The 25,299-nt window shown below is 42.6% G+C and overlaps 2 protein-coding genes across 5 annotated transcripts; one reads left to right on the top strand and one right to left on the bottom strand.

Annotated features, from left to right (window-relative positions):
- Positions 1-5,775: 5,775 nt before the first annotated feature.
- On the top strand, positions 5,776-19,036 carry rnf208 (ring finger protein 208). 4 transcript variants are annotated; one of them, XM_084047689.1, is made up of 3 exons: positions 5,776-6,723; positions 9,237-9,592; positions 14,992-19,036. In XM_084047689.1, the coding sequence occupies exon 3, from the start codon at positions 16,032-16,034 to the stop codon at positions 16,815-16,817; it is 786 nt and encodes a 261-aa protein (XP_083903815.1). In that variant the 5' UTR covers positions 5,776-6,723; positions 9,237-9,592; positions 14,992-16,031; the 3' UTR covers positions 16,818-19,036. The 4 variants fall into 4 exon arrangements, with proteins under 4 accessions (XP_083903815.1, XP_083903816.1, XP_083903817.1 ...); XM_084047690.1 differs by having other exon boundaries at positions 9,237-9,482; XM_084047691.1 differs by lacking the exon at positions 9,237-9,592 and having other exon boundaries at positions 5,776-6,740.
- Positions 18,713-24,874, bottom strand: LOC311038270 (uncharacterized protein). Its single transcript, XM_084047680.1, has 6 exons — positions 24,048-24,874; positions 22,261-22,416; positions 21,705-21,885; positions 21,449-21,528; positions 21,124-21,215; positions 18,713-19,334 (listed from the first exon to the last, which is right to left on the bottom strand). Exons 1-6 carry the CDS (start codon positions 24,702-24,704, stop codon positions 19,247-19,249), a joined length of 1,254 nt encoding a protein of 417 aa, XP_083903806.1. The 5' UTR covers positions 24,705-24,874; the 3' UTR covers positions 18,713-19,246.
- Positions 24,875-25,299: the final 425 nt, after the last annotated feature.

A 25,299-nucleotide genomic window follows, 5' to 3' on the forward strand; every position in this document is an offset into this window, starting at 1 on the left:
ATTTTCAGGTCAGGGTTACCAAGTTCATCCAAGCAGGAGGACAGAGAACTCATACAGGATACAGGATGAACAAGTGAAACTGGAAATGAGGAAAAACATAAATGAGCAGACAAAATTGGAACTGAATCAACAAGCTGATATACAGCTGTATGATCTTTGTGAGGTTCTCTCTCACTAAAATAGAGCAGGGACCTATTTACTCTGAATCCTGTTCAACAGAAGTTATTTAGCATCTTAACCATTGTCTCCTGGGTATCCCTATTTTGGGCATGTCATTAAAGAAAATCCAAAATATCACATATTCAAGCTCACAATGCGTTGCAATGCGACACGTTGTGAGCTTGTAGATCGCCTGTTTTTGAACATGTTTGAATAGCATTAAGGGGTTACGTAATCAAAATGGTGAGACTCATTTACACATATTTAATGAGAGACTGGAAATAAGAACAGCAAAAATCCTCGTAAGCAGATTTCCATGTCAACAAAATGAATGTGATTGAGTCCAGTTACTGGTTGCAGTATGTAAAGATGTAGTGTGGCTACTATACTGGTTCACTCTGTAATGACCACTTGTTCAAGTTACACAGTAACAAGAGAGAGACCACAAAGTAAACATGCTTTATAGACAAACGGTGGGATGTAAAGAAAATCAATGCATCTTCTTTTTTTAAAGCCCTACTACCATGGGAACAGGTTGTGGTCCTTCAAACCCCCCAGAATTAGAGCTGAAAATAGCCAATCTACAAGCTCACAGCACGTTGTGGATGCGACGGGTTGTGATCTTGCATGGCATCATACTACGGGGCATATTTTAGGCATTAACATGACAAATCATCATCTACTATTAGACATCTTTAGATTGTGAATAACAGGCTTTCCTTTTAATTTCCTCTTAAACTTAAACTTCAAGTTTATTGTCACATCACTAGTTTACAGGTGGCAAAGTGATATTACAGTGGGTGAAATTATTTTCCGTACAAGCCTCCGTAAGGCTTCATAAAACAGTATGGATCGTATCTGTCTGTTGCCTCATGACTACTATATCTAGTCAATGTTTCTCATTTTGTGTGACCAAAGTCTAACAGTGCTGCATTTCCTCATTCATTCGCATACTCTTGTGTTGTAACTGTTAATGAATAATAACTCAAGGATTAAGATCTGTGAATGTCCCTCTACTACAACTACACAATGGAGCTCTCTTTAGTTCCCTCTACTGGTTCAATGTTGCACAAAAAGCTTACAATGGGTTACATTATTTCCCTTTACAATGTTTTCTCTTGTTATTGTGAACTGTAAATTATCAACAAATACTTAACATGAACAAAATAAACATGAAATGTAAACATCATGGCACAGAACCTTTTTTCACTTACTGTAAGCCATGTTGGTACTGAAATTGTGGCCCATGCCCTTTGTGTAATAAAGTTTCAGTGACCAAGCAGTTTAGTGATAACATAGGGCTACAATATGCACAGCACTGTACCTTTATATGTCCCGCTTCTTTAACCACATACCTTGCGTCCCTATTCTGGGGTGAATATTCGGCTTAATAGCCGATCTACAATCTCACAATGTGTTGCAAAGTGACGTGAAGCATTGTGGGGAAAGAGGAGGGGGCCTAGTATAGACCCCTGGGGGACCCTGGTCAACAAAGTATAGTATAAAGGGTTTAAGATGTTAACTCTGCTCTCTCATGCAAAATACTGTACTCTATGCCACAACCTTTTCAGGCCGTGACCCCCAAAAATAATCATATTTGAACCCCCCACCCTGACAAGCACTTGGAATAGGAGTTGAGGATTAAATTTAGTTTGACTCGGTCCCACAGATAAATATTGTGAAAATAGCAGATCTACAAGCTCACAAGGCCTCGCGTTTTGGTACTAAAAAGGTCTTAAACGTCCTTAAATCGTCACTTCACCGTAATCTGGGGACCCCTCCAAATTCACGTGGGGACCCCCCTGGGTTGAGAACCATTGCTCTATACCATTTTAATGTGAATGTTTCTGGCGGTGGTGACTCACTCACTCTGCCCATGTGTGACTAACTGTAAAAGACTACTGGTCAAAAGATAATATGGCACCCTCAGCCTCACCAGAGAGGAGCCATTTTTATTCCAATGCCACCTCCCCAACACCATCTGTTAACCCCCTTACCCTCTGCGATGAATATTGTGCAGAGTCAACATGTTTTGAATTCCTCCAAGATGAAAAAGGCATGTGATAAATAAGCCTAGTGTGACAGTCTATCAATGCTTGTCGTAGGGGGAAATGATCATTGCCATGCGGCATGGAGGCTTGGTGTTTACAGGGAGAAAGCACATTTTCAGAATATTTTACAAATGAACCAAAGCAAAACTTACAACTCTTTTAGATGTTTGATAAATAGGTTTTGATAAGTAAATGAAAATGTAATAAGTATTACATTTAAAATACAGTAAATACTGTATTCATCATACTGAAGGCCTTTTGCTCATGTTCTATAATAAGATACAGCCAATACAGCCAGGGGCAGGCTGCTCTATCAGTGAATTGTATAGTAAACTACAAAGGCTGTCCACTATAAATTGGACTTCACTTTCCAAATGAAATTATGAATTTATTGTAATGATGGTGTAGCATGTGTTCTAAAGCCTATTTTATACTTTGATGTATGACCACTTCACTTCTCCAGAAATACTGTAAATTAGGCTTCTGCTACTAGGCATATGGGGCATATCACATGTATTATACTGTACATGTATGTTGTAACAGGTGCAGATGTTAGTGACCAGAAGGGACATTAAAGAGATTCAAATAGATTTCCAAATCAGCCTAAATTTATTTTGAAATCCCTGTTAGAAAACTCTGTCTGATCATCATAAAACCTGTCAGTTATCTTTAATACAGGTCACAGGTGTAGACTCACAGCTTTCAATCAATCAAATAGTTATACCTTCAAGGTGTTCGGGTGGTGAAGGGATAAAGTACTTGTCCACCACCCGGGGTTGGGGTTAGATTCGTCCACGGTGCCCCTGCCTTGGCCGAGCACTCCATTGTGTTCATGGGTAGGAAGCTGGCAGAGGAGGGCGGAGGGAAATCTTTGTCACTGCATGACTCCTACGGGTTGTTCAGCAGGGACTGGGCTAGATAGTGTGTTTCTCTGCACATTTTATACCAGTAGAAGGCAACAGGCGGCCCGTGGCCAGCGATAATATCTGCCCTGCAAATTATTTTGCAAATAATTTACAATATCTGACTGGCAGTGCCACATAGTCTAGAGACAATAGGTAGGACAGCAATGGCTTTGCACTGATGAAAACGGGTACGATGAACGCATAGTTATCTTTCCATTCTTCTTTGAGCGTTCTATTTTCACTGTCAACTTTACTATTTAGCCTTTTTGAAGAAAAACCTCTCTCTTGTTTATAAAACAAACCAAAACTGTGTTTCACATGACTGGAACAATACACTGTTTCTCTCCGTTCCAAGACAGAGACCTTGAGCCATGAAAGACCTCTTGTTCCAAAATGAGTATGACTGTCTACAGATAATATTTTCTTTAAACTTTTTGATGAACTAACTAAATATCCTTTAAGTGCCACATTCAAGGATGCTGCCTGCACAAAATGATTACACAGATATTTATATCTGCACCTGTAACATTAGATTAAACAAGCAGTAGTTGTACCACACACATCTTTATTTATTTTATATACAGTAGTAGTAGTTATGATTGTATATAAGGTGGTTTGTCGCATGTTCCAGTTCCTAAATTTGCCATTGATTGTGTTCTGACCCACCATCTAATGACTTAAAGAATTGGCTTGAGGCCAAACATAGGCTAACTTGCCAACCCCTGCTCTATGCCCTCCCAGTGAAACTCCTCACGGTCAGGTGAAAAGAAGCGGCTGGTGACTTTATGTGTAAACCTTTCCCAGGAGTTGGCAGTGACAGGGACTACTGTACATACATGAGGGGGGGGGGGGGGGGGGGGGGGGGGGGATTGGCATAACGACTAAATGTAGGAGAAAAATTCAAAATATGTTTAAAAAAGACTTGCTCAAATGGTTACACCTCATATTATGAACGGTCATATTGCATTGGATTGCCTCTCATCTCATGTGCATATATAGAATGTTAATTTATATTTACATGCAAAGTAGTGTGATAAAAAAGTAGTGCACAGATTATGCAAGGGTATCTCTCTTTCAATTATTTAAAATAAATCACTTTTCTTTGTTCTTTGCTGCGGTAATCTGAGGATTATTAATTTGACAGCATCCAAGCTTGATCAGATACTAAACAGAAATGTCCCAGTTATGCAATAACCTGTCTGCAATGGTGGGGCTGTGGTATTTCTTCTGAAGACACCGCTTTTACTCTGGCTGTGCATGTGCTTATTTAAACACTAGAGGTACTTGGTGTTCTTGAAATGTAAACTTTTGTCACTCAAAAACCATTCAGTGGATTCAAAGTCTTGCAGTGTGGAGTGCAAGCAAATGTGGTCTCTAAGCCATTGGATCTCAATGTGGGGTCTGGGGACCGCCAGGGGTCCTTGAGTGGGTTCCAGGGGGTTCCTGGCTAAATGATTTATAGTTAGGAACCAAATTACAAGTCTGTAACTCAGAGTGTACTGTGCAAAGGTGATACATTTATATATTCGCAGAATAAGATTTATACTGCAGATTTTACATTCTAGATTGGGGTCCTAGAGAGATAACAAATCAAATCAGATATGGGGTCCATGGCCTAATACATATCAAACAGGTCCTTGAAATAAAAAGGACGAGAATGACTCCAAATCTTTCTTGAAAGTGGAAAATCTTTTTTTTGCGCAATAGTTACATACAATTTATACTGAGTTGTTGAATATGATAGATTTGTTTTGTTAAGACTATCAGTCAATACTCCACAAGAAATTAATTTATGGGCTAGATTTATATTTGTTTTCCTTTCTCTGATCTCCTGCCCTCTGTGGATTAGATCTATTTGCACCAGCTTCCTGTATTTCCTGTGTGCCTGCCTGGCCAGCGTGTAGGGGAGATGTATGTGTGTGTGTGTGTGTGTGTGTGTGTGTGTGTGTGTGTGTGTGTGTGTGTGTGTGTGTGTGTGTGTGTGTGTGTGTGTGTGTGTGTGTGTGTGTGTGTGTGTGTGTGTGTGTGTGTGTGTGTGTGTGTGTGTGTGTGTGTGTGTGTGTGTGTGTGTGTTAATATTGCATGCTGAATATGATTCATGGGCAAGGTACACAGCCGTCATCTCTAGGATGTGTGTGTGTGTGTGTGTGTGTGTGTGTGTGTGTGTGTGTGTGTGTGTGTGTGTGTGTGTGTGTGTGTGTGTGTGTGTGTGTGTGTGTGTGTGTGTGTTAATATTGCATGCTGAATATGATTCATGGGCAAGGTACACAGCCGTCATCTCTAGGATGTGTGTGTGTGTGTGTGTGTGTGTGTGTGTGTATGTGTGTGTGTGTGTGTGTGTGTGTGTGTGTGTGTGTGTGTGTGTGTGTGTGTGTGTGTGTGTGTGTGTGTGTGTGTGTGTGTGTGTGCGCGCGCACACGCGTGTGTGTGTGTGTGTGTGTGTGTGTGTGTGTGTGTGTGTGTGCGTGTGCGTGTGCGTGTGCCTGGAGAAGGGGGAGGGCAATGTTCAGGTTCCTCATTGGTTGAAATATTTTCACTGGCAAGTAGAAAACGTGATCCAGCCTGCAGAGGCACTGCAGCAGATACTGCAGAGAGAGATTGAATGAGAGAGAGACAGAGAGAGAGAGGCAGAGCGAGAGGCAGAGAGAGAGAGGGAGGGCAGAAGGGAGGGGGGGAGCAGAACAAGCTACATGCATAAGGAGGGAGCCAGAGGCACGGGTTGGTGTGTGTGCGTGTGCGCGTGAACCACGCTGCGCGCGTGTGACTGTGCGTGTGCGCGTGCCCGAGGCGCACTGACTGGAGCAGAGAGACAGAGGAGGAGGAGGAGGAGGAGAGGAAGAGAGCAGAGGCAACGAACGGCAGCTAACGCAGAGACAACAACAAGAGGAGGAAGGAAGCAGAAGACTAAAAGGAGGGAATGACTGGAGAGATGCAGGTTCACCTGAAGACCTGAGGGTGGGACACCAATAAGGAGCAGAGGAGAGAATAAGCGAGGGAGAGAAAGAGAGAGAGAGAGGACATACTGGGCAGCACCGGAGTCATTAGATGTTTACAGCCTGATTCATCTGACTGGCTGACAACAAAAGGTGAGCGAGAACTAGAAGGGATGGAGAGAGCGATGCCACAAGCCACTGCTCAGACACAGCGCAGAGGAGGAGAGGGAACACGGGAGGGACAGTGAAGGACAAAGGTAGCAAGCATCAGCAGAGAAGACGAGGAGAGGGGAACGCAGTTCTCATTCGGAAAGAGCAGCGGAGGACGTGACGCATTCCTCCCTCTGACAACCTCCTCCATCTTACCTTGCTGTCATCCTCTCCTCCCTTCGCCGCTGGCCACCGTCCATCCTCCAGTAATCACACCGACAGGAGTGGGCAGCTTCCATTCTTCCGTTCTTTGCTTAACATCCGCTGCTTCGAGACGCCAAGACCAGAGAGGTTATACCTTCGAGGAAGAGATCTGGTCACTATTGAGCCTGCATCACACTGTCATTTCTCTCTCTCTCTCTCCATTTTCAAATATCAACAACATCACAGCAAGAACCAGGTCGGAGCCAACAACAGGCACAAGGTGTACAAGGACTGGAACACGACAAATGCAGAAATAATCAGGTGAGATGGAGAATTAGGTAGGTTAGATGTGTACATGTATGAATTTGTATGTATAGTATGTTATACTGTATATTTCTAGCATATTGCATACAGTGTATTGCGTATTGCATGTTTGTGTATCTGGAGACTGTCTGTATTATGTGAGTGCTTCTTGTGAAATATCCCCTGGAAGGTTCTTTGTTGCCTATTAGACAGTGGTTTACATGGCTGTTGCATCATAACCATTTCATGCACATACAAAGATACACAGTACATACAAAGATACATACAAAGATACATACATACATACATACATACATACATACATACATACATACATACATACATACATACATACATACATACATACATACATACATACATACATACATACATACATACATACATACATACATACATACATACATACATACATACATACATACATACATACATACATACATACATACATACATACATACATATCCATGTCGATGGATAGAAAGCTAGATGGATGGATAGATAGTTCAAATGCATCATCACATACATACATACATACATACATACATACATACATACATACATACATACATACATACATACATACATACATACATACATACATACATACATACATACATACATACATACATACATACATACATACATACATACATACATACATACATACATACATACATACATACATACATACATACATACATACAAACATGGATATTCATGCACAGTGACAAACAATGGTCAGAAACTGCAAATAGGTTCTAAGGATGTGCAAGCTCCTGGGTATCATATCTCCAGAGGGTATGACAAATGACAAACCTCTCCGGAGACGGTAAGAGAGAGAGAGAGAGAGACAGAAAGACAGAAAGACAGACAGACAGACAGACAGACAGACAGACAGACAGACAGACAGACAGACAGACAGACAGGCAGACAGGCAGACAGACAGACAGACAGACAGACAGACAGACAGACAGACAGACAGACAGACAGACAGACAGACAGACAGAGAAACAGGGAGGGGGGATAATGAGGACATGGCAGGAACGGCCTGTTCTGTCGCTGTCAGCAAGACTAAAGGCATCTCCATATTGACCATGCATTGGCGCTGCAGTCAAAGAGGTTTTGCTGCCATGCTGGTGATTGCATAACTGCTGCTGCTGCTGCTGCTATACTGGCAGCCGCCCCTCCCACATGCGAAGCAGCCAGCCACACTAACCTACTCCATCTCACACAGACAGACACCATCCATCACCCCCCAAATATGTACCCATCTCTCACCTCTATCCCAGCGCTGAGACCTTCATTCATGCACAGCTGCATGTACCCTGTCCCCGTATACCACCATGTGTATGAGCCAGCTACAAGCAAAGCCTGATATATACTATGTCGTACAAGGCGTCGCTCGCCACAAATAGCTGATGTACAAGCTAGAAGTCGTGATGCCTTGTGAGCTTGTGTGTGTGTGTGTGTGTGTGTGTGTGTGTGTGTGTGTGTGTGTGTGTGTGTGTGTGTGTGTGTGTGTGTGTGTGTGTGTGTGTGTGTGTGTGTGTGTGTGTGTGTGTGTGTGTGTGTGTGTTGTGTGTTTGTGTGTGTGTGTGTGCGTGCGCGTGTGCGTGCGTGTGTGTGTGTGTGCCCTATGTAACCGTGAGAGCCATAGAGGCGAGAACAAAAGAGCACTTGTTAATGAATAGCAAGGCAAAATGGCCGATGTTTTGAATGACAACAGGCTGACTGAGTTATTAATAAAAACAACTCCCACATCACATGGCCTTTTCTCACATAAGCACATTCTGCTTTGCTCACCCAAAAGCTTGAAGGTTTATGGCATGCAGGTGATTCGTGGGGGGGGGGGGGGGGGGGGGGTATGTATACATAGTATGGCAAACAAGAAACAACAAAAACAACAAAACAAAATAGAAAACTGCACTAGAAATAGCAAATACTTCACCATCTGTAATAGCCAGTAGCCACTAAGACTAAATCCATCTGTGTTTATATTAAATTTTATATGATTTTCAACAGTGTGAAATGTGATACAGATTGATATTAGCATGCAACATATAAACCTGCCATACATGCCTTGCATAAATAACCAGATAGAAATAAATAATATATTGTGATATAAAGCATTGCTCAATCAGCTGCAGACAGTCAATTTGTATACAGTAAATCTGAGGATTTGTCCCTAGCAGGGTCAATGGTCATAACAGTTTATGTAATCACAACACATCATAGCCCACAACAAACAGAGACACTGTTATGCCCTTACGTGTTTATTCATCCATTTGCAACTGAGGGTGTGCAAATGTAACGTCATTTTGTAATGTCATTTAACTCTGAGTGTAACCAACACTCTCAGAGTTAAACGGACACTGACGATTGTATAGTGTATCTTAGCATAACCTGCATATTTGGCATACTATTTCTGTGTGTGGTATATGGGTAGTGGCACCACGCATTCAGCCCTTTCCAGTTCTGGTCAACTGAGCAATCATCTTCTCTCAACGCAGGGGATGGAGATGTGGAACGAAGAATGTCGGACGGACGGACGGACAGACAGACAGACAGACAGACAGACAGACAGTCAGACAGACAGACAGACAGACAGACAGACAGACAGGCGGACAGACAGGCGGAAGGACGGACGGACGGACGGACGGACGGACAGACGCACGCACGGATGGACGGAAGGACAGGTAGACAGACAGACAGACAGAGAGACAGACGGATGGATGGACGGACAGGCAGGCACACAGGTTTTTAGCACAAAGTCTAACTGATGGCCTCTGAATCATTCAGAACGCTGTGCACTCCCGCTCTCTGCTCTGCACAGGTGGAATGCATCCGGGATGAAGGCCTGGACAGGGTGTGTATGTACTGTGTGTGTGTGTGTGTGTGTGTGTGTGTGTGTGTGTGTGTGTGTGTGTGTGTGTGTGTGTGTGTGTGTGTGTGTGTGTGTGTGTGTGTGTGTGTGTGTGTGTGTGTGTGTGTGTGTGTGTGTGTAGAAAGAAATAGAGAGCGAGAGAGATGAGGGGGGGAAGAGAGAAGATAGAGCAAGACAAGATAGATGGGGAAAGAGGGAGGGAGGGAGGGAGGGAGGGAGAGAGAGAGAGAGCGTGGGAGTGAGAAAGTAAAGGAATGTTTGAGGTGTTTTTGGGTCATGTGTGTTTCTGCTGTGTATTCCATTCATTATGAATGTACCTGGCTCAGAGAGCATACAGGAGTGACTTGAACAAGTGAAGGTTTGAGGCAGACATATTCTACTCCTATGTACTTTGGTGTGTTTACTGCCAGTGTGTGTGTGTGTGTGTGTGTGTGTGTGTGTGTGTGTGTGTGTGTGTGTGTGTGTGTGTGTGTGTGTGTGTGTGTGTGTGTGTGCATGCGCGTGCCTGCTGGAATGTCATGGACAGTGCCGTGCACGTGATGGGGAGAGTGATTGGGCTAGAGTTGAAGTTAGGTGTTTTTTGTCTGTGTGTGTGTGTGTGTGTGTGTGTGTGTGTGTGTGTGTGTGTGTGTGTGTGTGTGTGCGTGCGTGCGTGCGTGCGTGCGTGCGTGCGTGCGTGTGTGTGAGAGGGACACACGTGCAGGAATGTGTGTTTGCGAATGTTGTTGAAAGGTGGAATTTAGCTATAGTAGAACTCTCAGTGTTAATTTATCCATTTGTGACTCAAATGGATACAAATCTAACCAAATGGTCCATTTGGTTACATGTGTACACTGTCAGAGTTAAATTTACATTCAGGATTGTACAGTGTACCTGGATGAGCTGCCAAGCTGGACAGTCTGATGTCAGTATGTGTTTTGTTTGTTTACACAGATGATTCCATTAGTACGCACGCACGCACGCACGCACGCACACACGCACGCACGCACGCACGTGCACACGCACACACTTTGACACACACAAATCGCCAGTGTGAAAACAAAAGGCACCCAAAAACACACAGATGTGCAGTGTGTGCGTGCGTGCGTGCGCACGTGCACAAAATCCCCACATGGCAGGGCTATGGGATTGCGGCTGCAGTTTTTGCTGCGTTAATACGTTGGCTAGGTCAAACATGAGCCTCTTACATAACTGAAGACGCACCATGGCGGATAATGCAGTGCACAGCTAAATCCTCAGTGTTCATTTAACTCTGAGGGCATAGAAATGTAACCAAATGGACCCTTACGAGTTGCAAATGCAAATAACAAATGCATTAACACTGAGGATTTTACTGTGGCGGGCGGGCAGACAGCAACCACCATCATCAGCCCCTTCTGTGACGCTGTCACCAATTAAATGGTCATTTTTAGATTAATTAATTTCCCCCAGGCTTAGATTCTCCTTGGGTAGAAGTGTCTCATTGTCAGCCAGGTCTATTGTCACACACTGATGGCAGGGTTTTTTTTATAGCCCACCATCTCATCCAGGTGTTGGTTATTATTAAAGATTGAGCAAATAAACTCAAGAGTTGCCTCTTCATCTACACAGGGTCTTAACTAAAGTATACTACAGGAATAAACAATGATACAATGAAAACATTCCATTTGTCCCATTTAAACAAAACATAAACTTACATGTGCTTAGTCGAGGTCAGTAAAGAACAAAGTATCTGAGCACCCTTTATAGTGCCTAAACAGGTGTTATGACTTTAATAACTGAAAAGGTGTTTATAATAATTCTAATTAACAGCAACAGCAACTAGGAAGTCATAACAGTTGGGCATACTGTGTGGGAGGTTTTCAGTAAGCAATAATAAGCAGTGCAACTGACATGAAGACATAAACAAGACGCAGTCATATATTATACCAGCTTGTGCCAAGCTAAAACCCTTGAAAATGAATCTGAGCCGCAATGAGGCACTCAGGTCAGGATTATATGAGATAAGAATTAATAGATTAAAAAGAATGAAATTCGCAACAGTGTTCAGAGTTGAATATGTTGCTTAATGCGGCAGTTTCTATTAGAAGCCTAGTAGTTGTAAGTTATTTTTGTTGTTGTTAAATGTTGGATTGTTTCTGCCGGTAAGAGTGCATGAATAAATCCACTAGTGAGAAGGCACTCAGGATTATATTTTGTTTGGCAGTTTTTCACTGGGAAACCAGTCCGACAATCACACGTCCTGAGATTGACGTCACTGGTCAGATTCCCGCGACCTTTTGATGATTGGGCCGATTGACAGCCATTGAATCTGTAGTGATGGTTACAGCCCCTCAGGCTATGGGATCTCTCTAGCCACTGGCTACACACACACACACACACACACACACACACACACACACACACACACACACACACACACACACACACACACACACACACACACACACACACACACACCGGCACAGAGACAATGTAGCTCTTGGTGCTAATAGCGGTAGGGTGTGTACATTACCCATTGATACAACGGAGCAGAGTGGTTGTCCGAGTTTCAGTTTTTGGTCTTGTCACAAATAAATCAGTGTTGGGCTGAATTTGGTGACTGGAGCGCTTACGCCCGTTCAGAGTATGGGAAGCCATTGCAGACTCCCCATTGGCTGAAAGGACATCAGCCAATGAGGAGAAAGTCACAAAAAAGTCACTACTAGCGCATTGACTGAATACAGACCAGCTTGGCAGAGCTTGCTCCACAATCTGGCAAAAAGGATGAATGGAGAGATCTGCTTCGCTCCATGACTCAGCCCTCCTGTATAGATGAATCTATCCATCTATCTATCTATCTATCTATCTATCTATCTATCTATCTATCTATCTATCTACCTATATATCTATCTATCTTTCTATCTATCTATCTATCTATCTATCTATCTATCTATCTATCTATCTATCTATCTATCTATCTATCTATCTATCTATCTATCTATCTATCTATCTATCTATCTATCTACTGTGATTCTATCTACTGTGATTCTATCTGCTACATTATTGTATATTTGTGCTATGTTGACTTTCACAAGAGACTGCCTCCCATTCTACCATTTTTATTTTCTATTTTGACCATGCAAAGTATGGTTCAAAGTATGGTTCAAGCAAGCACCCCAAAAACACTGGGGTGCTTGTTTGAAAAAGATTTTCACACACTCTTGTATGCCTGTAAACTTGTGATGTGGCAACACTGTATCTGTATGTAGGCTACAGTACTATCTACTGTGTATGGGTGAGCAGGAAATATGAATGAGAGGAAGAAAGGGTAAAAGAAGTGTTCTTTCAGAAGTGTTGCAGCACTGCGGTGCTGGAGGGACAGCTCTGTGTGACTGACTGGGGAAACTGCAGGAAGAGAAGAATTAATATGTGTGCAGTTAAATCTGTCAATACATTCATCAGTAATGGATACAAGGGAGCCTACGCAGCAAAATCCTTAGTGTTAATTTAACACTGCGGGTGGAAAAGCGGTTACCATTTTTACACACAAGTGAATGTGTGTGTGTGTGTGTGTGTGTGTGTGTGTGTGTGTGTGTGTGAGTGTGTGTGTGTTTGAGTGTGTGTGTGTGTGTGTGTGTGTGTGTGCGTGCGTGCGTGCGTGCGTGCGTGCGTGCGTGCGTGCGTGCGTGCGTGCGTGTGCTTGTTTTACTATACAAGGTACACATGTTTTACGGTTAAAAATGATTAAGGGCCGCCGTCCCGGATTCGATTCCCGAGCCCGCTGGACCTTTTGCTGCATGTCACTCCCCAACTCTTTCTTCCTTTTTCCTCTCTCTTCACTGTGGACTGTCAATAAATGCAGAAAAAAACATTCAAAAATAGAGTTATGATTACAGTTACAAAAGATTCAGGTTAGGGTTAGGATTAGGCATTTAGAGGTTATGTTTAGGGGTTACGATTAGAGTTCAACCTGATTATGCTTAGATCGAGCCACCCTATTTCCAGGGTTACATTTTAACTCCATCAGCGTTGTGCATCAAAAATAGCAGATCTACAAGCGTCGTAGCACGTTGGGAGCTTGTAAATGTTTGATGTTGTTTGATGTCCTCAAAAGTATATGTGTGTGTGTGTGTGTGTGTGTGCGTGCGTGCGTGCGTGCGTGCGTGCGTGCGTGCGTGCGTGTGTGTGTGTGTGTGTGTGTGTGGTTACTGGGGGTGGGGGTTAACAGGCTGGAGCACTTCCTCATACATCTCTCCATTTACTCTATGTGTGAATCTTCAGCAGTGGTTGGGGGGGATGTGAATTGCATAGATAAAGAGACCATAAATAGATGCCATACTCTGTCTGTGTGTGTGTCTCTCCCTCTCTCTCTCTCTCTCTCTCTCTCTCTCTCTCTCTCTCTTTCTTTCTCTCTCTCTCTCTATCTCTCTTCCTCGCCATGTAGGTCACCTCCTCTGTTCTCTCTCTCTCTCTCTCTCTCTCTCTCTCTCTGTGTCTCTGTGTGTCTCTGTGTGTGTGTGTGTGTGTGTGTGTGTGTGTGTGTGTGTGTGTGTGTGTGTGTGTGTGTGTGTGTGTGTGTGTGTGTGTGTGTGTGTGTGTGTCTCTCTCTCTCTCTCTCTCTCTCTCTCTCTCTCTCTCTCTCTCTCTCTCTCTCTCTCTCTCTCTCTCTCTCTCTCTCTGTGCTTCATCTTGATTGAAACCCACACACTGAACAGAAAAGATGTGTCATCTTCCTACTGTTGTTTCATCACCAGGCTCTGTTGAAATCACACACACACACACACACACACACACACACACACACACACACACACACACACACACACACACACACACACACACACACACACACACACACACACACACACACACACACACACACACACACACACACAGGGACACAAGGACCCACTCACGTTATTGACTATTTTCAGATTTAACGTCAGTCTGTAACTAAGCAGATGCCATCTCTATGAGGATGCTAATGAGCACTAGCAGGGTGCTATACAAGCTCACCACTGTCGTGAGCTTTTTGTAGCTGTGTGTATTTATATAAAAGCTGGTTTAGTTTGGGGATGTAGGCCTATGTGTACTGAGTACACATAGTGATACTGAGTACAATATGGATAACAGAGGGATTTAGCAATTAGGCTACTATTGCATCAAACATACTTGGTTTGAGACAGAGCTCTTCTGTTCAGCTTCACTTTAGGCTAAATAAACAAATGTTGTTACGTATATAATGTATCATGCAATCATGTTTCCTAACTATAGTATGAATGTCTTCCTCAAATCAACCACCTTCTTCCTCCTCTCTGTTAGTGCATTTGACACTTAAAATTGTGTTCCTGTTCCTGTTCCTTGCATGTCTTGTGTTGAGATATTGTATAATCAGTCACCTTTTCTCTCTGTCCCCACAGACAGCAGACCCGATACATCTGGGTGACATCTGTGTTGCTGACAGTGGCATCCTTCAGACTGTTATCAGCCCTTTTTGCTCAAGTGGGAGGACTTGGTCTGAAAGTCAAGCAAACCCTTCACTCCCACCTTCGCGGAGCTAAGATTGGAGCAAGGGAGTCATCCCAAGAGCTTTCCGTTGCCCCTGGAAAATCCCAAACACCTCTCCAAAAAAGATCTCCTTCTTATCAACAACTTGCCAAGAGGGTCGTAGGTCGCCTGACCATATTGGTACAAAAGCAAAGAGGGGAGGTTGTAGGTTGTCTTTCTCGCACACTCAAGGCCAGCTTTACCACACGCTTAGCTTAAAATAGGAAGGAACTGTTGGTTTCAGCAACCACCATCAACGAACACAGATCAGTCTGGTTTGAAAGTCAAGAGTTCCCCTTAAGAGGTGTGAGATAATAACTCTTGAACTTTTTTTAACTTCCTGTTTTCCTTCCCTCCATTTTGTGAACAAAGACCGGTACTACCGTATATATCTGTATGTGTGAACATCACTGTATGTGCATTTGAGAATATTTATTGGTGTTATCACTGAATGGAAACACGTCTTTGTGCTAAAGTGCTAAAACTATTTTGTTGTGTATGAACATACATATCTGCAAAGAGTGTGAGTCTGTGTGTTAGGCACCATCAGTCTATATCAGTAACAACAAAAACTACCTTCATCTAGTTAACGTCACTGGTTGACCATAGCAACCACTAAGCTGAACTGTTACATCAGAGTTGGAATAGAAGTTACAGCTTGAGTGCTATAGAAATAGGTGCTATTGCTGCATCTTTTTGTCTGTCTGACAAAAGCATCAACGTCAGGGGGGCCTCTGAAGGAAACATGGACAGAACCATCCGTCCTCATGTGCCATCGAATGGCTGACTGTGAAGACCGGTGCAGCTCCCAACCTTACCCCCTTACCCAGAACTAGGAAGGGCTGCCCAGCGCTGACTACAGCCACAGCCTGTCTCTCTCTCTCTCTCAGACCCCCGGCCTCCTCACAAACGAATGTCCTGCCTCAGGCGCCAGACCGTTACCATCCCCATGGACACCGTCAAGATCATCCAGTCCGAGAAGTTCCCCAGAGAGTGCCCTGTGCCCGTCACCCAGCCACGCTATGCCCCGCCCCCCAGAGTGGCGTGGGACGGCGGGGGTGAAGGCGAAATCATCGTCAACCAGGCCTGCAGTGACCTGGCCCTGGAGATGGCAGGGGCAGCCATCACCCCTTCTCGCCCCATGGTGGCTCCTCCGGCCCCCGTGACGCGCAGGGAGCAGAGCTTCCTGGCCCAGCGCAAAGCCAGCGCCTCCGACATCTGCTACCACCAGTTCCACTACAAGATGGAGGACGTCATAGTGAACCAGTACGTGCTTCGCTCATCATCCACATCCTCGTCCACCTCCTCCTCCTCGTCGGGGCCCGTCATGCCCTGCGAGCCCCTGGACTGCCCCACGTGCGGTCACACCTACAACTTTGCCGGAAAGCGCCCGCGCATCCTCTCCTGCCTGCACTCGGTGTGCGAGGAGTGCCTGCAGATCCTCTACGAGTCTTGCCCCAAGTACAAGTTCATCTCATGCCCCACATGCCGGCGTGAGACGGTGCTGTTCACAGACTATGGCCTGGCTGCCCTGGCCATCAACACCAGCATCCTGAGCCGCTTGCCCTCCGACCCCAACGGGCCTGTGCAGTGGGGCGGGGAGGCAGACCGCAGCTGCTACCAGACTGTGCGCCAGTACTGCCAGTCAGCCTGCACCTGCCAGATCGCCAACCCCCTGTCCTCCTGTGGCATCATGTAGACCAGGGTGACACCAGTGGTGGACAGTACATTAACTTTTTTATTATTTATTTTTTTGAGTTTTTATTTATTTAATTATTTTTGCAAGCACATTGCTTTCACTCCTCTACATTTCAAATACAAATATTGTACTTTTGACTCCACTATATTTTTAGGATGGGCCTCTTCGGACCCAAACGTACACAAATAATAATGAATTAACCACTTAAGCCCTATTTCAAATATAATTAAAATAGGCGATCAACAAGCTCACACCTCGTTGCAAATCGATGCGTTGTGAGCTTGTAGATCTGCTATTTTCGCTATTTTTGACTTTTTTCAACTTTTATGACCTAATTTCAATACAGCGATGCATTGATATTAAAAGAAAATGCACTTCTTAATTTGTACTTTTTAATACTTTGAATATACTTTTTCCACCACTGGGCATGACCCGGCGCTGCCCCACCTCTTGAGCCTGATTTATACTTCGTTGCACGATGGTGTCGACAATGAAAATTGCCAATCTACAAGCTCACCGTGAGTTTGTAGATCGGCTATTTTGGGCACGCGATAAAATCGCACGACGGATAATAAATTAAGCATTGCCCCCTCCCCCCCTGCCCTCTTCACCAATTCCTCTATCGCTCACATACATAAATCCCTCCACAGATGTATATGTATATATTTAATAGCACAGATGGATGCTGTGTGGGACTAATGGATCCTGATGGATGGACACTTGCAGACAAAACAGGGAGAAATATAGCAAATAAATGTATTTTATGTATGGACTGGAATCCTATTCACCCTCTCTTGTTCGGATGTGTTTGTCATTGACATCTCTTTACATGGGAATGCTAGGGGAGCTCTATCCCTTCAACCGGATACAGGATAGGTGGGCACTGGGGACATCTGGGCACCTCCATGTAAAATTGGCTATTTTGTCCAAAATGTAAACAAACAAAAAAAGAAAAATGGTCTTAAGTAATGTAAAGCACTGTCTCCCAAACAGTGGGTCGGGACCCATGTTTGGGTCACGAGGACATTTTAATGTTATCCTTCAACTTCTTGTTTATGCCCCAAAAATGACTGGATATACAGGTTTTGTAGCAATTCGTAGCAATTGTTGAAATATTAGACCTTAATTGTCGAATGTTTAAGCATGTTCTAATCATGTATACTTTACATTTTCCAAATATTTTATTCTTTGACGTTTTGGGAAAAATAGCCAATTTAACACCAAGGTGCCCACTCTTCCTTGGTGCCCACCTATCCTGTTACCCTTCAACCTAGGTGAATAAAGATTAATCTAATGATAAAAACGAGCTGTTTGGTCTCGGCTATTAATTGTCTGTCAATTCACAGTAGTGGTATTTGGGATGAGGGCATATTTTCAGATTTTGGAGGGGAAAGGAAATATGGCCACAAATATAACCAAAGACAATTAACATACCAAAGAACTATGGTTTGGGTAATCTCTTTGCCAATCTCTCTATTCACGTAAGGATTAGGACACAAAACACCCATATGATATGATCATAAAAGAATGCTTCTGATAACCTTCAGCAGAGTCACAGCAAGGCACTTTCATAATGGAGAAAGATCCAGAATGAGAAACCGCTGGTGTTATGCAACGAGACATTACCACTTAAACCCTCTAGTCTTAGTGAAACGGACCTGAGTTGCAAACTTGTTTCTGTCTACACTTAAATCTCTTTGCCAAAAAAAGCTGATTGCGACGTGTTGTGAGCTTTTAGATCTGCTATTTTTGGCGAATGTTCCCCCCAGAATAGGGATGCTGGGGTTCAAGTGTGGGTAAGGCATGTATTCTACATTCAACTACTGTGTTGTGTGACAAAAACTGAATATTTCAGTTTAATATGCATCATTTTTGCATGCAACACAATCGTTCGATGAAGTACAGATGAGCCTTTATAACCATGAACAAAAGTACAAAGACACAAGTTTGAAGTTCTGTGTAGAGCCAGCATTATTGTCTCTGTGTCACTGATATGTAATCATGGACAATGTTACAGGGGAAACACAACTACTGTATACAGTATATACACATGCACATCTATCATTGCCATGCCTGTCATAGTGTAAACACACACACACACACACACACACACACACACACACACACACACACACACACACACACACACACACACACACACACACACACACACACACACACACACACACACACACACACACACACACACACACACACACCACTCTAGTATAAATACGGAGGGGAAGCAGGCCATGAATAATAAATAAACATGGCAGTAAGGTACATCGCATCAAGGATGGCATTTTCACAGTAGCAGAAGTGTCCAGCATTCTGTCCATCACTTGCTTAAAGAAATGCTTTCTGTTCATGCAAGCTGATGTCCAAGTCAATGTCCCAGTTTCTGCAGACATGACAACAGTGTGGTCCTTTCATATGGGAATAGTTTTCCTTCTTCTCCTGAACAGCTGGCTCAGCCGATGCCTGCTAGCCTTTTTCTGGGATGGATGCATCTGTTGGCTTCATAGAGGGCGTGGGTGGAGAGAAAAGACAAGGAAGGGCTCATTAAAACTTAAACCCTGTGTTGGGTGAAAATCTTGCATGTCCAAAACTGTTACTTTTCAGGAAATGGAGGTAAAAAAATGAATCTATGTTAGTTATTATTTAGTCACAAGCTCTTGTTAATACTTTTCATTGGTTAAATATTTATAAAACTAACAGTCACACTTAACCACTTTCTCTTTCTCTTCCACATTTCTTCTAAAATAGCAGCTCTAACCCATTTAGACCTGAGGCCGATTCTAAAAACTCCTTCTAAAACCTAACCATAGTTTTCTGAAAACGTTCAAATTCTTACTAAAAATAAAAAATAAAAAATGATATTACTATATTATAGCAACAACTAATGAGACACAGAGGTGGCATCCGGATTGAAAGGTATAACAACGTATAGGTAGCAACAGGTCTCAATGGGCTAAAAGGTCACAACACGTAGACCAGCTATTTTTTGTTACTTTAGCACGACACTCTTGTGCAACAAAGTAGGGCGCTAATTAAAAAAAAGTTGAAATGTAGAGATGTTTTTGGCTGAAGGCAACAATATACTTCATTGATTGGGGGTCTGGCCCTATCCTTTTTTTCCTTTTCATACTTCTGAGAATAGCCTATCTATAAGCTCACAACGCAACTTATCGCAACACAGCATATTTGTAGATCAGCTATCTTCACTGAATCTTCCTGTATTTGTGCTGAATGTTCAACTATTATGACATGTTGCAGAGTACGGACACTGGGGTTCATTTAAGGATAGCATAAGCAGGTCATCTTAGAACATAATGCTGTAAAATCCTCAACGTTAATTGCACTCAGAAAGTGTGAAAATGTAACTAAAATGGACCCGTAATCAGTATGAAAACTATGAGGAAATTCGGCATGGGGCTACACTGTAAAATCCTGAGTGTCAATTTAAGTCTGAGTGTAAAATTACAGTCCCATAATGGTCCATTTTTACAATCCCCAAGATAAATTAATGCTCAGTATTTTGCAGTATAAAATAAAGTAACCAATAGTGTTCAGGAAGAACAGATGCTCTCACTATGCCTTTGAGCATACTGTGCATTAGCTGTGGACCAGTGATTCAGTAAGGCAGGCCCACTGTTACTGTATGTAGGCCTGTCACAATTATTACATAATCGCCTAATCACAATTATCTGAGATAATCGCAATAATTCTTTTGCATAATCGTCATAATAATTTCCATGTTGAAAAATTATCATATATTTTCAAGCACTTTCAAAAATAGTAGAAATAGCAGAACTATAAGCTCAAAACGCGTGATGCGTTTACTCAGTGTTTTTTCGAAAGATTTTTTCATTCATATGTTCCAATGTTCAACAACAAAACCGCAATTAAATTGTTAATCGCAATTATTTGAGCGACAATTAATCGTCAAGTAAAATTTCATAATTGTGACCTGGCTGTATGTTAAAGCTGCCATCCAGATAACTTATTTCAATGAATAAAATGTTGTTTTTACCAATGTGTATGGTAGAGTATGTTAATACAATATAACTACGTAGTACATCTGCAGTGGTTGGAGGTGGTCTCCCTACTCTACCATTTTTAGACCTTGGTCTCTTGTGCGGGAGATGCAGGTTTGAATCCCGGATTGGACATGAAACTTATGGATTGCAGCTTTAAAGCAGCACAGACATTTCATAAGAGCATCACGCAATAATAAAACTCTATTATAAAATGTAAATAAAAAGTACTGCAATTAGACATCACTGTGCAACGTACAGTATCTCACCTGTTTTTCTCTGAATCTGACAGCTGAGCTGTCTCATCTCTTCTCAGTGTCTCTATCTTCAACTTCCTGTGTGTTTGTTTATTTGTTTCCTCCTTTACATCCCGAAGAGAAACAGAAAGCAAAAATTGAATCAAAATACAGGCTGATTATCAGATACATAAAATAAATTCCCCTGATGTGAGTATATTATCAAAACCATAAACATAAATCATGTAATTATGTAAGTAGTAGATGAATATTGAATTGAATATAAGAGTCACTACAACACTGCACATATATCTAAGGCATACAGTATTGTATGATTATGTAATTGTCAATAAGTTACCAGATGTTCATGGTCCTCTGCCTGTTCAAGCAAGTCATTTATATTCACATGCTGCCCCCTAGAGTCTGGTTTTACCTTTCCTGTAACACATACACACAAACATGAGCTGCAAGAAGAGCATTCAATAATTGCCAAAGATAAGCAGACATGTTCTGTATCAACATAATGCACATAAGAGTATCAACATAATGCACATAAGAGCACAAAAGAGAGGATCTGATAGGAAATTACTAAAATGAAAAAAGAAGTCACTCACTTAAATGGTGTGCCAGGACATTAGTATCTGATGCTGACCTCCTCCGAAAATCATGGTTAGCATTATTATTCTGCCATTGTGTTTCTGTGGAAATATGCTCCTCACTGTTCATTTCACAGGTTTCACTAGAAAATGGTTCCTCTGCAATAGCTTTGCAATCACAGAAGAGGGATTCTGAAGCCTAAAAGGAAAGGAAATGGTGAGGTTTGTAGTAAATACATTCACTAACAATGCATTAAAGTCCTATTTTATACTTTGTCATTTGACTGTGAACCATTGTGAGCTTGTAGATCTGCTATTTTTGTTATTTAAAAAAAAAGTTTTACTTAAAAATATTGTAAATATTTTGAAAATGTTGCTAAGAGCCTCAAAAGTGGCCAACTCTATGATGTAATCCTACAGTACAGTACCGGTATATGAGTGTAGATTTTAGAAAGTAGCTTCCATTCTGTTCAATCATTCATAATCACCACAAATACTGATATGATCTACAGCTAGTGAGGACAATTTGCCGGGACTAAATGGAATTAAGGTAATCTCTGGAATCATATTTTACCTGGACTGACTGCTTGGACTCCAGGAGGGCATCCATCTCCAGCTGTAATCCACGATTATCTTTTTGAAGCCTGGCAATTTCCTCCAACATCTGGCATACTCGCTCTAGATAGCTCAACCCAGGACTGAGTCCTTCCTTCTTCTTGTCACCCTGGTTCTGCACAGAGCAATAAGAACATGGAAAGGTTTACATGGAAAGCATTTAAAAGGCTGTTTGACATAAATTCAATTTGAACATTTTGGGGGGAAATCTTAGAATTAACAATCGGTCAACTACGAAGATAGATCATATTAATATACATTTCTTGGTGTGATATTACGCCACAAAATCAGCAGGAAAGTACATATTATACATCTGAGTGCTAAAAGCTGGCAAGAAGCATTGCAAACCTGGGAAAACAAGACTGACTCATTCTGGATCACAAAGCATTGTACACTCTGTATTGTTCACTTGTTTTGCCGTATCTCAATTATTGTTTTGAGGTATGGGGTGGCACTTATAAATGTAACCTACACACATTATACCGACTGCAAAAAAAGAGCAATAAGGATAGTTCACAATGAAGGATATCACAAAACTGTTCTTCAATAGGGTTATGATTTAAGATGGACGTTTAATTTGTTCATACCACTATGAAGAGTCTGTGGGGTTAATTTATGGAATGGTTTGGAGGTGGAATTCAAACAAAACACGAATATTATACAGTCTAACAAGATGTATAAAATATTTATGCTTAATTGGTGTTGAATGTATTGGCTTTTTTATTTCAGAAAACAAATCAACACTGGGTGGCTATTTGGGCTGCACTTGCAGTCAGGGTGACTGTTTGCAAATTAATTAGAGTAATATATTAATAAGCATATACAGTACATCTTGTAGGATAGCTATAAATATAATATTTCTGAATATACGAAAAAATGGTACACACAAACATTTTATTTTGCTCCCTGAAAATACATTTTAAAAAAATATATGAAATATTTTGCGTGGCTACTCAAATATGTTGTGAAGTATTTATTTATTTTATTTTATTTATTTTTCAGGGTCATTACGTCACTCCCACCCACTCAATTCCTCTCATGCCTGCAGGCGAGAGCGAACCTGAACAGACTGGTTTATGGTCTAAAACACCACAGAGGGACTCATGACAACTCTCTGCCATGAAAGGGATTCTGTCCATGTAATGACATGCCTGTCGTCCTGTAAATGTGAAAGCAGGTTTGTGTGTGTTGCAACCTGCTCAAGATTGAAAGGGAAGTGGAATTAGAGCATGTCTGCGACTTTCCTTCATTCAGTTCATCAAAGTAAAAATGTATCATTAGGGCAGTGATTCTTGAACATTTTCATGTCAAGGGCCCTCAAATTGCTATGCATTTGGCTGCGGATCCCTGTTTGAAACATTTTTGTGCCAGTGCAAGGAAGATTTGTTAACATTTGTAAACATTTTTCAACAATAGTGGATCACATTGCGACGTGTTGTGAGCTTGTAGATCTGCTATTTGCTGAAAATGTAATAGTGCTTAAGGTTTAAACTTCCTCATTTGCCCCATCATGGGTCCCCCTCAAGGACCCTTGATGGGGGTCCCTGAACCCCACTTGGGCACGAGTGACAGATTATAGAAGCCCAAAACAACACAAATATCAGTAATTCTCTGCTGAGGGGATGATATAAAGTAAAAACTGACACATTATAGAACTTCTTCTCCAAGTCTGATCAATTTCAACAACTATAACCAGTCAGTTCAAACAGCATACATCTCTGTCATGGCTGGCCTGTAGTAACTCACCTTTGTAATGATCTTAGCTGGCAGGGTATGATGCAGGGACAGAGGTCGTCTAATATGTCCAGATGTGTGCTGCTGGCTTGTGTTCTTTCTGCCCAAACTCCCTGACCTTTGGCCTGTTGTGTGGTCCTCTGTGACCTGTCTGACCACTAGGGATGACTTCTGACTCCGTCGCCTGAGCACCACTTGGGGCGAGGGGCTTTGCTTCAGACTCTGCGACCTGGGGCCTGTCCTCTGCAACGCCTGCTCCACTTTGCAGTGCAAGTCCACAGAACGCTCCCGGGACGACTGTGCTCTGCCGGGACTGGTGCATGGGGAAGAGGAAGAGGTAGAGGACTGCAGGGACAGGACGGGAGTCTGTGATGTCGACGGAGGTGTGAGTCCATCCTCCTCTCGTTGTGTTGGAACAGGGTCCGTTTCTGGATTCCCTGTTGACAGCACCGAGAAGCACGCAGAAGGGAGTGATGTGTCCGGGCTGGTCAGCTCCACCCCAGAGTCCACCGATTCGGAGCGCACACCTATCCCCATGTCGGACACGGATGTCAGGGTGGATCGTGAGACCGTAACTGGATTGCAAGGTTCCTCCTGCGTGTATGAGCAAGGCACTCCCTCAGCCACCCAAGTCTCCAAAAGGTTTCCAAAGCTCCTGTATAGATTCATCCTCCTCACACCTCTTCCACAGACTAAAAATGACAAAACGGCTCACAGACTCTCAAGTCCCTGCTTTAGACAACCCACGCAAAAATGACTAACTCAGGTGAGGTGGTGATGGAGAATTCAAAACATCTCTGCATTTCCGCCTGTACTTGTTCACCACACCTCCCCATGCACAGTCTGGCAACACACAGCTATATGGTGCTGCTTGTGGGTTCTTGCTCATTCTTGTCACTGTAACATGAGGGAGGGGGAGGGGGGTGACTCACCTGAACACTATTTGAACCTGCAGACTTCCATCGCACCCCAGCCAGCGCCAGTGGAAAGTAACTACGTTCATTTATTCAAGTACTGCACATAAGTAAAAAATAAATACATTGTTTTTTGTTTACTTTTTCAATACTTTATACTTCTACCCTACTACATCTCAGAGGCAAATATTGCCATTTTTACTCCACTACAATTATTAGAAAACTTTAGTTACAAGTCACTTTTTTGAGTTATAATACTACTCCAAAACATACATTAACCAAAGAATCCCTATTTTATACTTCCACAAGCTCACAGTGCATCGCATTGTGGCGCATTGTGAGCTTGCAGA

This window comes from Gymnoscopelus microlampas (genome assembly GCF_963454915.1).
Source record: "Gymnoscopelus microlampas genome assembly, chromosome: 21".
Classification (NCBI taxonomy): domain Eukaryota; kingdom Metazoa; phylum Chordata; class Actinopteri; order Myctophiformes; family Myctophidae; genus Gymnoscopelus; species Gymnoscopelus microlampas.

What these genes read in the sequence shown, in the direction of transcription:
- rnf208 (XM_084047691.1), top strand. Translation starts at nt 16,032, where the DNA reads ATGTCCTGCCTCAGGCGCCAGACCGTTACCATCCCCATGGACACCGTC.
- LOC311038270 (XM_084047680.1), bottom strand. Translation starts at nt 24,704, where the DNA reads ATGAATCTATACAGGAGCTTTGGAAACCTTTTGGAGACTTGGGTGGCT. An exon ending in CAGCTAAGATCATTACAAAG is followed by an intron (nt 22,417 to 24,047) that starts GTGAGTTACTAC and finishes TGCTCTGTGCAG; the next exon opens with AACCAGGGTGACAAGAAGAA. An exon ending in TCAGATTCAGAGAAAAACAG is followed by an intron (nt 19,335 to 21,123) that starts GTGAGATACTGT and finishes CCCTCTATGAAG; the next exon opens with CCAACAGATGCATCCATCCC.